Source organism: Microcaecilia unicolor, chromosome 5 (assembly GCF_901765095.1).
Source record: "Microcaecilia unicolor chromosome 5, aMicUni1.1, whole genome shotgun sequence".
Lineage (NCBI taxonomy): Eukaryota > Metazoa > Chordata > Amphibia > Gymnophiona > Siphonopidae > Microcaecilia > Microcaecilia unicolor.
In genome coordinates, this window is record NC_044035.1 from 321,277,641 (window position 1) to 321,290,161 (window position 12,521).

Genomic DNA, 12,521 nt, shown 5'->3' on the forward strand with positions numbered 1-12,521 from the left:
GTATGCTGGACAAGCTGGCATGTTTGAAATATACGTGAGATTAAACAAACAATGCTACATGACAACGTGTATGCAGCAGCTCATTGTTAGCTTGCTTTTTTCATGAGTGTACGTGAATGATGTTTGCACAGCCGCAGTGGGGTCGGGAACCAGTTTGTTTTCTTCAACCTCCTTGGAAAAAGGCCAACCCTGACGTCATCGCTAGTAAACGGAGGCTTCAAATATCCCTTAAAGGGAAGTTTTAAAGGAGGTGAGGTGGGAGGTCTCTGAAGTCCTACCGCCGCCGTAGAACTTATTCATATGGCATCTTTCGGTAACCATGGAGACGTAGAACTCTTGGTGCAGACGCGGTGATGGCGGCCCCGGGGGACGTTGCCCTGGACCCGTTAGATGTGGAGGAGCAACCGGAGCAGCAGGTGGTCCATGAGAACACGTGGAGAAGATATGTGGACGATCGGGAGGTTATCGAAGTGAAGGGAACAACGTATGCATGCATTTTCCCATAGGAATAGAATAGGATATTTTTTTTTAAGTTCATCTTAGAAAACAACGTGCAGCGTCAAAGCCAGTAATGGGAGGCAGCAGTGTAGCAGCTCACCTATAGCCATGGGTGGGGCTATTTTAAGGAGGTTAGATTAAGAACAGGAGACGGTTCAAGGCTATTCCGTTATTATACCTCCTCTGTGTACATCCGTATGCTGGACAGCTGGCATGTTTGAAAATATAAGTGAGATTAAATAAAAATGCAACCAATAATAAAGAGCTACAACATGGATGCAGCAGCTCATACGTTTTGCTTTGTTTTGAGTGTACGCAGAATGACGGCTGCCCCGGGGAACGGGAAAACAGAGCAACCTAAGTGGCTTCACTTTTTGATGTCATGCGGTCTCAGCAAACCTCCTTTGGCTATTTCATTCATGGTTTTATCAAGTTGCATGCTACTACCAGTGGCGGCAGTGTGGACAAACCCAGGAAAGGATCAGCCTCCTTGGTTGAACTGGGGGTGATGGTGATTGACTATACTGTCTGTCTATTAGATTGTAAGCTCTTTGAGCAGGGACTGTCTTTCTTCTATGTTTGTGCCAGCGCTGCGTATGCCTTGTAGCGCTATAGAAATGCTAAATAGTAGTAGTAGTAGTAGTAGATGGCAGTGCTTTTCCAACCCAGTCCTTGAGGCACCGTCGTAATCCCATCAAGTTTTCAGGATATCCACAGTGAATATGCATGAGAGAGTTTTGCATGCACAGCCTTCTTGATAGTAAATCTATCTCGTGCATTTTCATTGTGGATATCTGGAAAACCTGATGAGACTAATGTGCCGCACAGGACTGGATTGCAGCAATCGCTGTGTATTGGGGCTTCTTTTTAGAAAAAAGCACAAAAGTCATCCCAAACATCTACAACGGTCCATTTTACAGGCCCAGTGTTTTTGTCTCCTTTTCCTGTGTTATGACTGTCTTTCCTGCAATATGAAGCTTGGGCTTTTGCCCTTCAATGTGGGGCAGGGCTGAGAATAAGTGCTCAGAGTAGGATTTCTAATTGGCTCCAGATTTGCTCGACAGTGTTGATTCAGTCCTGAGTTTTCTCCACTGTATTGTAGGAACTTGTAGATGGGTATGCATCATGCATTTAATATCCACACAATCTATATAGTACAGTAGTAGTTGACGCAGATAGAGAACTGCATGGTCCATCCAGTCTGCCCAACAAGATAACCCCTAATATATGATAACATATTCATGCTTGATCTTGAGCTGTACTTGCCATTTTCAAGGCACAAAAATCTGCCTCACTGGCTTAATTTTTAACTACTGGAGATGCTATTGAAACCCGCTTCAGTCCAACTATATCTTCTATTTAGCCGTGATCAGGAAATAGGACTGTAGAAGTCGCCTGGCACTAGCCTTAATTTCCATCTACTAGATTGCGGCTAAAGCAGTTAGTTTCCAAGCAGTTGCAGCCTGACACAGGCTGCTCAACAATACAGTTAGTAACCTGCATTTCTGAACAGACACAACAGCTCACTGCTTATGAGCCTTATTCTTTGTGCTATACTGTACTAACCAGACAGGGAAAACATTGAACTGTTCTCTTGGTTTCATGTTAAGCCCTGCACCGCCCTTGAGAGGGCAAACATGGCCATGTGGGCAGTTAGAGGAAAGTTATTACTGATTTTATATATCTGTGTTGAATACATTTTGGTTTTCTTTACAGTGGGTGTTCTTTCTTTCTGCTGCTTAGTAAGATATGGCCTCCAAAAACTGAACACAATACTCCTAGTGGGCCCTCACCAATGACGTGTACACTTCCTTCTTCTGCTGGTTATACCTCTCTCTATGCAGCCTAGCGTCCTTCTGGCCGTGGCTACCGCCTTGTTACATCATTGCCTTGAGATCCTTGGACACTATTACCCTAAGGTCTGAGCTTTACTTTTCAGTCGCTTGCCTCCAATCTCGTACATTTCCATTGGATTTTCTGCAGCCAAGTGCATCACTCTGCACTTCTTCACATTAAATTTGAACTGGCAAATATTAGACCATTCTTCTAATTATGGTATATTTCTTTTCATGCTTTCTACTCCCATCGAGGTATCCACTCTGTTGGTAATCTTTCTGACAACAGCAAAAGGCAAACCTTTTCTTTTATCTAGGGCTGCATGTAACATGTTAATCATATGTGTGAGTGAAAATTTTAATCGCGATAATGATTCACTGCTGTCCATCTGCACGCATGCACACATGGTTGGTCCAGCATCTCTCCCTTCACTCCCTGTCCACTTTTTTTCTTTTCCAGTAAATCTTCACCCTGCAGCGGACAGTGGTATTAAAACACTGCCTCGGCCTGAATCGGGCCTTTCCCTCTGACCTGTCCACCCCCTTATGATGGAATTTTCTGTTTTCAGAAGGGGACAGGACAGGTCAGAAGGAAAGGCTTGATTCAGGCTGAGGCATCTTTTCATACCGCTGTTGCTGCAGGATGAAGATTTATTGAAAAAAGGTACATGGGGAGGGGAGGGAACGATGTCTGACTGAGTGGGCAGGGGAGAGCATTGAGAGAGAACTGCGGGAGGCGAGGTGAGGCGAAGCAGCGGCACATGAGAGAGGGAGAGGCACAGGGGGCACATGAGAGAGAGGAAAATGGGTGAAGGCATGGGGGCACATATGAGAGAGGGAGAGAATGGGCTCAGACCTCCTCCAAAGCTGCAGTACTTGTTTAATGGCTGGTGTGGTAGCTGAAGCCCTGCCAGCTGAAGAAATCCAATTGCCTGAGTCACCTCCTTCCTCTCCGTACTGTCTCAGGAGCGAGGAAGTCAGCGGGGTGCCTCAAGTCACCAATGCTTCTTCCCGAGCATGCTCGGGGAGTGCTGGCATCGGCAGCTAGAGGACCCCGCGACTTCCTTGCGCCTGAGGCAGCACAAGGAGGAAGGGGGCTTCTTTGGCAGTGGATTTCTTCGACTGGTGGGGCTTGGCATCCCCACCAGCAAAGATATGATATCTAATGTAGGGGTGGGGAGGGAGAGGGAATGTATGTGCCCCCCAGTGGGCTGTTGGCTATGTCCCAGTCTCTTTCATCGTGCAATTAATCGCGATCAAAAATTTTAATCAAAATTTCAGCTCTGTTTTTATCCCTTCAGAAGTGTCTCTCACAAATATATTAAAGAGAATCGGCCCCAGTCACAGAACCCTGAGGCGCTCCACACTCACCTTCCTTTCCTCTGAGTGGATACCATGTATTGCCACCTGTGTGGTCTGCCAGTTAACCGGTTTCAAATCCAGTCACTGCTTTGGGACTTAACTTCATCTCACTTAGCTTATTCATGAGGCTCCTGTGAGGATTCCAGCTGATTTCTTTATTATAGTATTGTTTTTAGTAATGAAATACAAGTCCCTGCCTGCATGCAGTGGTATTAACCTAGGACTGGATCAACTTCATGACCAGTCTAAAGCAAGCCAGCAGTCCCAGCTCTCAGTACTATGAAAGAAAATATAATAGCTTACTAATTAGTTTCTCATCTGTTTGTATCATAGGTGCGAACATTTCAAAATGATTGGGGGTGCCAAACAGTACAAATTATCACTCCTAGACAAAATGAAGGAGCTTGCTTAAGCACCCCGCAGTATTAACATCCACTGGCACCCACAGAGCTGGCTCCTATAGCTTGCGTACAGTTGTCTCTAGTATGGGCTGCCCTGTGGAACATTCCTCATAACTAGTTTGTATGAGAGCTTGTGAAGCAGAATAAAAACATTATTATTGAATTACACTTGGTAAACTGAGGCACAGGGAAAAGGAGATAATGCTATTATAGATGTTAAACCAACCATACCTTGTTGCCGTATGTAAAATAGTTCAGCCGATATTCAAAATGATTTAAGCAGGGAACAGCAACTTAGATCGCCTGGGGACACCTAGCCACAGATTTTCAGTGGCACTTAACCAGGTGCTGCTACTTGAATATTGGTTCTGTAGCCCAAGAAAACGTGGACAGATCGGGGGTGGTACAGGGGGCGGTGGTGGAAGAGGAGCTAGGGTTTATTCGGGTGTCGGCAATCGTCAGTGCCAAGACCTACATAGCTAAGCAGGTGAATTTTAGGACAAATCAAAAGCAGGGCCGTGCCAACACAGTAAGTGCGGTAAGCACCGCAGGGGGGCGCCTGCCTTCAAGGGCGCCGCGCTGTCGAGCTGTATTTTTAAAAAAACGAACTCCTCCGCTCTATCCTCGATTCCCTGGCGCTTTAAATTTACCTCGCTGCAGTGAAAGTGCTGCCTGACTGACGTCTCTCCACCAGCCTTCCCTTCGCTAGTTTGTTCCCTCTGTGTCCCGCCCTCAAGGAAATGACGTCAGAAGAAGGCGGGACACAGAGGGAATGAATGATCGAAGGGAAGGCTGGTGGAGAGACGTCAGACAAGCAGCACTTTCACTGACGCTGCGCAGACGTCAGAGCTGGAGGCGGAGAGAGGTAAATTTAAAGCGCCAGGGAATCGGGGATGGAGCGGAGGAGGGCTCAGGCCAAACCCAGCCATTTCCTCCGTCGCGCCCCAGATGGCAGCTTGGGGGAGCAGCGCTTGGCTCTTTGGCACCGCCCAGCTCTTCACGTGCCTTGGAGCCAGGCAGGTCCGGGGGGGGGGGGGGGGGGGGCACACGCCAACTGATAGTCTGCAGGGGGCGCCAACTGATGTCTGCAGGGGGCGCCAGAGACCCTAGGCACGGCCCTGCTCAAAAGCTATCCTAAATTCACCCGCTTAGTTATGTGGGCCCTGGCACTAAATATCAGTGCCTTGGGAGCACCCTCCTGGCTCCTACAAAAAAACCCTCCTCAGCCTGCTGCCATGCAGAACCCCTCTCCCCCACTCTAGGTAAGTCACCTGGGCCTACTATAGCTCTCTGGTGGTCCAGCGGGGTTGATAGGAGCGGGAGCAAATCCCCCCCCCCCCCCACTCCTGCCCCTTGTGGATGCTTGAGGAAAATGGCTACCATGCTCTCTCATGGTGGCATAGTGGCACTAGACAGGTACAATTTATTTATTATTTATTTATTATCACATTTATTACCCACATTTTCCCAACTGCGTCAGGCTCAATGTGGCTTACATCATACCGCAAAGGCACAATGAGCTGTTGCAAGAGGTTATGGCTGCCATTTTCTACATTCTGAACAAAAGAGTATGAATGAACCAAAGTCACTTGCAGTTAACCAGGGATGAATAAAAATGACTTTTTAAGACCACTTGGATTATAGACCTGACACAGGGCCGTGTTTCGGCAGGAAGACCCACATGCTTCAAGGGGTCACAACAACTTAAATAGAAATAGGAACAAAATATAAATATATTACATTGCTATAAACTAATTACAATAAAATAAATAAATATTAGATGAATATTTAAAAAATTAAAAAGAGAGTTATCCAGATCAATTTTAGAGAACAAACTATGTAGACAATCAAATATAATAAGCATCTGATATTATTTAAACACATGCAAGTATGTATGTATATTTATTTATTTATGTCTATATTGAACATACAAATGCTATTAGAGCAACCGAGAGAAGTATAGAACTAGTGAAAAGACAAGACCAAATACCAAAGGAAAAAAGGACCAATTTCCAAAATAAATAGAGAAAAGATAATAGTATGCATAGTCCAAAACCTATGATAAAATGAATGAATGTGTAAACATAAGGAACCACTCTGAAAAGTGATATATGCAAAGCAAACAGTGTAGTGACACTAACCTATATCTTTGGTGGTGCCAAAAACCTACCATCATCTTGAGGAAGAAGGGCAGAAACAAGTTGACATTTGTCATTCAAATCATCTATATACAAAGTAAAAAACAAAGAAAAGAAAGAAAAGAAAAATGGCAACAGTAGGTCAAATGCATGTAACTATATATAAAATGACATTGTGAAAAGGACTAAAAGAGAAACGATAAAATAAGCGTCTCTAAATAAGAAAAGGTGATGGTATAAATCTGCTAATGGGCATTGTTGTATAGAGGCTTAGGGCTAGGTTTACTAAGCGGCGCTATGGGCGTGTTAGCGTTTTTTAACACGCGTAAATGGTTTACGCACATTAAACACTAACGCGCCCATAGAAAATGTATAGTCGTGTTAGAGGTTTAACGCACCTTAAATTTACAGGTGCGTTTAAAAACACTAATTCTGTAATACTAAATGTATACTTTATCATATATTTCCACTATTCATGATGTATTTGTAAGCCACATTGAGCCTGCAAAGAGGTGGGAAAATGTGGGATACAAATGCAATAAATAATAATAATAAAAATTCACCTTAGATACCCCATAGTGAGAAAACCAGAATGTTGTGCTGGAGGTAAAATGAGAGACAGGGTGCCAAAAGGTTTGCTTAAAACTATCTTCATAATAAACTTAGATACGTGAAAAAACTGCGCAGACTCTTAGAGTATATGGACTATTCATCTTAAAACCGCTGAAGTATAAAAGAACACCAGACAGTGCATCACCTAATCTAAACACTGTGATGCTCTTATACATTTATTTATTTATTCAAAACTTAATATACCACTGTAGCTGATGAACAGATCACAGCGGTTTACAAACAAATACAAAAGCATAAGAAAGGAAATACAATATGTGATAGAAAAGAAATCATACACACAGATAAAACAATATAAAAAATACATGTGCTATTGGTATCAAGATCTTACATAAGAACATAAAGAGTAGCCATACTGGGTCAGACCAATGGTCCATCTAGCCTAGTATCCTATTTTCCAACAGTAGCCAAGAGCCAGGTCACAAGTACCTGGCAGAAACCAATTAGCAGCAACATTCCATGCTACCAATCACGGGGCAAGCAGTTGCTTCCCCATGTCTGTCTCAATAGCAGACTATGGACTTTTCCTCCAGGAATTTGTCCAAACCCTTTTTAAACCCAGATACGCTAACTGCTATTACAACATCCTCTGGTAAGAGTTCCAGAGCTTAACTATTCCTTGAGTGAAAAAATATTTTCTCCTATTTGTTTTAAAAGTGTTTCCATGTAATTTCCTCTAGTGTCCCTTAGTCTTTGTACTTTTGGAACAAGTAAAAATTGATTTACTTCTACTCGTTCTACACCACTCAGAATTTTGTAGACCTCAATCATATCTCCCCTCACACAGTGGAGGAGTGGCCTAGTGGTTAGGGTGGTGGACTTTGCTCCTGGGGAACTGAGGAGCTGAGTTCAATTCCCACTTCAAGCACAGGCAGCTCCTTGTGACTCTGGGCAAGTCACTTAACCCTCCATTGCCCCAGGTACAAATAAGTACCTGTATATAATATGTAAGCTGCATTGAGCCTGCCATGAGTGGGAAAGCGTGGGGTTCAAATGTAACAAAATAAATAAAATGTAAGCTTGCCCATGAAAATAAAGGATAAATAAATCAATATATCCAGGGCAGTAAAATATTTTTATGACTATTACATCTGAAACAAAGCATAAAAATGCACTATCCAAAAAGATACCAAACAGAAATCTAAAGACTTCTTCTCAAAAACTAAAAAGAAGTGTGACTTACATCAAACAGTCTTTACAGTGCATCAGGCACCATATTAAAAAAGGGAACAAAGCTACTAGTCACTTGATTTAAATGTGTTTGTAATACATATGCATGGAGACAGTGAAGCGTAAATGATGTCAAATAATAAACAAACTCCTTGCTATCTTGAATGATATAAAATACCTCCCTGCTGTGGGGCCTACCTAGACTGGGGGTAAGATTGGGGGTGGGGGACAATCCTGGTGGGGGAGGGGTGTTCATCATGGTGGTGGGCTAGGAGGAGGGGGAAGGGACGGAAGGGGGTTTTTGCAGGGTCCGTGAGGGGACTCCTGGGGCTCCATAAATTGTTATGCAGGTCCTGGCTGATATTCAGCTTGTGGCTGCTTAACTGTCTTATGCAGGCCCCAACTGAATATCGGCTGGGACCCATATAAGCTCCGGCGGCCAGCACACCTACATTTAGCCCTAGATATGTAGTGCTGGTGCCCGGACATGGCTGGGCACTGAATATCTGGCACCGTAGGCTGAATATTTACCCCACTGTTTCTAGGAGTTAAGTTCTGCTACAGATTTTAGGAATTTCAGCATTGATATAAATATATAAAATGGAGTCTCAGATCCCACAATATCCTGTATGAGTATTGTGAGACTGCCACTAGGGAGCGTGGTGGCCATTTTGAGGCCAGACCAGTGATGAGCAGGAGCAAGTAGGCATTGCCCCTGTCCTTATGCCCCCCTGAGAACACACCAGGAAACTTCAAGGGCCTACGGGTGTGGGGAGGAGTTGAGGGGGGTGGGAGCTGAGCCTAGCATTTGCTTTGGGGGGGGGGGGGAGGGAGGGGGGATTGGGACTGGGAAGAGGGAGGGAGGGGATTAGATGGGCTGAGGGCACCTCTTTACAGTTATGTGGGTCCCAGCTGATATTCAGTCGAGGCCCACATAACTGTCTTATGCAGGTTTTGACTGAATATTGGCTGGGACCTGCATAAGTTCCAGTGGCCAGCTAAATAGGAATTAGCCCTGGACGCTCAGTTCTAATGCCCGGACATGGCCCCAGTATTTAATATCCAGGACTAATTCTGACCACAGCAGGCTGAATAGTGACCAGCATATGTATATTAAATAATTTAAAGAAATATTTGTCATAGAAAAAATCTAGCTAAAACCTGGAATTATTTAATGCAGAAGCTGAGTAATTTTTATATAATTCCTCTTTATTAAAGTTTTATGAACCAAAAGTACAAAATCAAATGAATACAATTCAGAAAAATAATATATCAATGAAGCAAAAAGATAAATTTTATTCTCTTTTCTTTGTGAGACCTATGTTAAGTAGATTTGCAAACTTAATAGGACCTGGTAGTACATCCGTAGACAATTTTTGCATGATTTGGGAGCACTTTTGGCATTCAGACATTTTAATAAAGACATGAATCAGGGGTGCTTGATTAAGAGAAAGAAAAGCTTAGATACTGACAGTGCTATGTGATCCCTGTTAGCTAATTGATTGCACTCAGGTTTATTACTTCTAGAAGTCGGAACACAAATATTCCGCTGACCCTGTATTCTTATTATTTTTCTTTTTTTGACCTCTAAGGAAAATAGTTTGAGAGAAATGCCAAAAAGATATGCACAACTGTAAATTTCCATCAGGCAGACTCACAGAGTTGGCCCTGAACATAAGTGTTCTCCGTGTAATATAAAAGATGCAGTAAGTCAAATATCTTTGCAGCTATTTAGCCACTGGGAATTCTGCAGAAAGGAGCCTTATTAAACAAACATAAACTAGGAAGAGGTGCTAAGCAGACAGAATTTTGTTTCTGGTCACACCACTTTCATACTCTCTCATGTGGCTAATACAGCAGTAAAAAAACTAGGAAAAAAAGACTGATTCATGGTACTGTTTCCTAGAAATTAATTTGGTTTTTCAATTTGCAGATCCCCTTTCGAGTTTTAAGAGGAGATCAGGAAGCTGTGAGCTCCTGCCATTTCTGCTTTGATGATACAAGGATTCTCTCATGTTCCTACGATGCAACAGTGAAACTTTGGGTATGTGAGCAACCTAAAATTGGAGGGCAGATGTACAGCCTGTCTAACACCAGATATTACCACAAACCTCCCAGGAGCAGTTTGGAATTTTGTAGGTTTCTTTCCTGGACTGTCCCCCTTGATTTGGTGTAAACAGCAAGGAAGATTAGAGCCATTTAAAATTTTGAATTAACTGAGTTGGTTAAATATTAATGTTCAATTGTAGCTCCCCAGCTTATAAATCCAAGTGTTCTTCCTTTTCATATGATTTAGAAATTGTCCTAAGCTTACAAAAGTACATAAGTATTGCCATACTGGGACAGACCAAAGGTCCATCAAGCCCAGCATCCTGTTTTCCAACAGTGGCCAATCCAAGTCTAATTTAATAACGGTCTATGGACTTTTCCTTTAGGAAGCCGTCCAAACCTTTTTTAAAGTCCGCTAAGCTAACTGCCTTTACCACATTCTCTGGCAACGAATTCCAGAGTTTTAATTAAATGTTGAGTGAAGAAAGTTTTTCTCTGAATCGTTTAAATTTACTACTTTGTAGCTTCATCGCATTCCCCCTAGTCCTAGTATTTTTAGAAAGTGTAAACAGATGCTTCACGTCTACCTGTTCAACTGAGGCACATCTTTGTTATCCTAGGACAGATTTACTTAGCCCAAGTGGTTCCCAAACCTGGTCCTGGAGGCACCGCACCCAGTCATGCTTTCAGGATATCCACAATGAATATTCATGAGAGAGATTTGCATGCAGTGCCTCCACTGACTTAGCCTACTTTTCCCCATTGTGTTACTATGGGTAAAGGTTTAGTGAATCAGTTGACTTAATTGTAAAGACTGGAGGTCACTCTGAAGAATCATTTTTGGAATGGAACCGTTACCGACAATGGTGCGTTTCTGCCCGTAGTAGATAGAGCTTGAGCTCCCAGTTGGCAGTTACTCCTCCCATAGCTACCGCTGACTGTTGCCTTGGAGAGAGAAAGACAACTTCATCTCTGACACCAGGCCCTTCCCTCACGGTCCAGAAACATCCATCGACATCCACTGAACCCGGGTCTGGATTTGGTGTTCTCAGCAGGAAAGGCTAAGGTGAAGAGAGTGGGGGGGGGGGGGGGGGGTCTGTTAATCAGGAGTGATAGAGATGTCTGTGCCAATGTTGGGCAACATTCCTCCTGGCAATAATATCTGTGAAGCTGGCGACTCACTGACAGCTGGAGAACTGTGGCCCTCACATTTTAGGTAAGACTCCATTGGTCCTGAAATGACTAAAGTAGGCTGCAGCGGGGTCATAGGCCTTTCTTCACCATATTGAGCGAGTGAGAGGGCTAGGCACTTGTTACAGGTGCCATCTTGACTTCCCCCCTTCCCATAGATCTTGATGAAATTTGATGCAAATGTAAAGCAGATAGTGGCCAGTCTGATCAATTCCACCTTGTACTTTTAGAAAATCCATGACATATTTTTGATCTACTTTGCATTTTTTTTCTTAAAAAGAAACGAAAAGGGGATTGAAGAGCTATTTAGTGTAACTTTGACATTTCCCCAGATTTGTTAAATCATTTGATGGACCTGTTTTAAAGTTATTCGTTCATCCGTAGCCTACTACTACTACTACTATTTAGCATTTCTATAGCGCTACAAGGCGTACGCAGCGCTGCACAAACATAGAAGAAAGACAATCCCTGCTCAAAGAGCTTACAATCAGTTTGATCATGGACACCTTCTCCTGCACAATTGTAACTTTACTGAGCAGCCTTCTAGGAAATTCCAAGCCTAGGATTATGCATCTCATGGAAGAGTAGCCTAATGGTTAGTACAGTGGGTTGAGAACCTGGGGAACTGGGTTTTCTTCTCATTGCAGCTCCTTGTGACTCTGGGCAAATCACCTAACCCTCCATTGCCACAGGTAACTTGAATTGTGAACCAATTGGAGACAGAAAAAAAAATACCTGTGTATAATATATGGTTGTACCACAAGAAGATTGTATATCAAATCCATGTCTCCCATTCCTTCTCTGTTGTCTTCTTTTATTATGGCTCGTTAATTTTCTTCCTGGATTTTCAACTCAGAATTAGCTACCGATGTGCTTCTTGACTCTGAGCCTTCATTTTACAACCCCACTTGACTGTAGCCTTGACATTCCAGATAACAGTTTTTGATAGGGAATGGAGAGGGAGAGCAAGGGGCTAAGGACTGGATCTTGTATGTTCATCTACCTAGGAGAGCAGAGATCCAAGAAGGAAGACAACAAAAACTGACTGGATAAGCAGTCATACTTCTACCACTGGCAGCTGGAGTATATCCTTGCAGTGTAGACAGGAATAACGAGCAGACTGTATGGGCCAGTTGGTCATTTTCTGTGATCAGAAGTGGTTCTTTTTTTACATTTTGTGTCCTTTGTTGTTGATTTCCCAGCATTAACTTGAGCGAGAGAGTTTCCCCTTACTGCAGTCTTCTGAT

General features: G+C 43.3%; 1 protein-coding gene across 1 annotated transcript in view; it reads left to right on the forward strand.

Annotated features, from left to right (window-relative positions):
• The first annotated feature begins 353 nt into the window (after positions 1 to 353).
• The window catches only part of WDR88 (WD repeat domain 88), a 59,942-nt gene continuing 47,774 nt past the window's right edge, over positions 354 to 12,521 (forward strand). The window contains exons 1-3 of the mRNA XM_030205055.1: positions 354 to 484; positions 4,442 to 4,625; positions 9,968 to 10,078. Of these exons, the coding sequence (XP_030060915.1) occupies positions 354 to 484; positions 4,442 to 4,625; positions 9,968 to 10,078 (426 nt within the window). The remainder of the gene's footprint in view (positions 485 to 4,441; positions 4,626 to 9,967; positions 10,079 to 12,521) is intronic.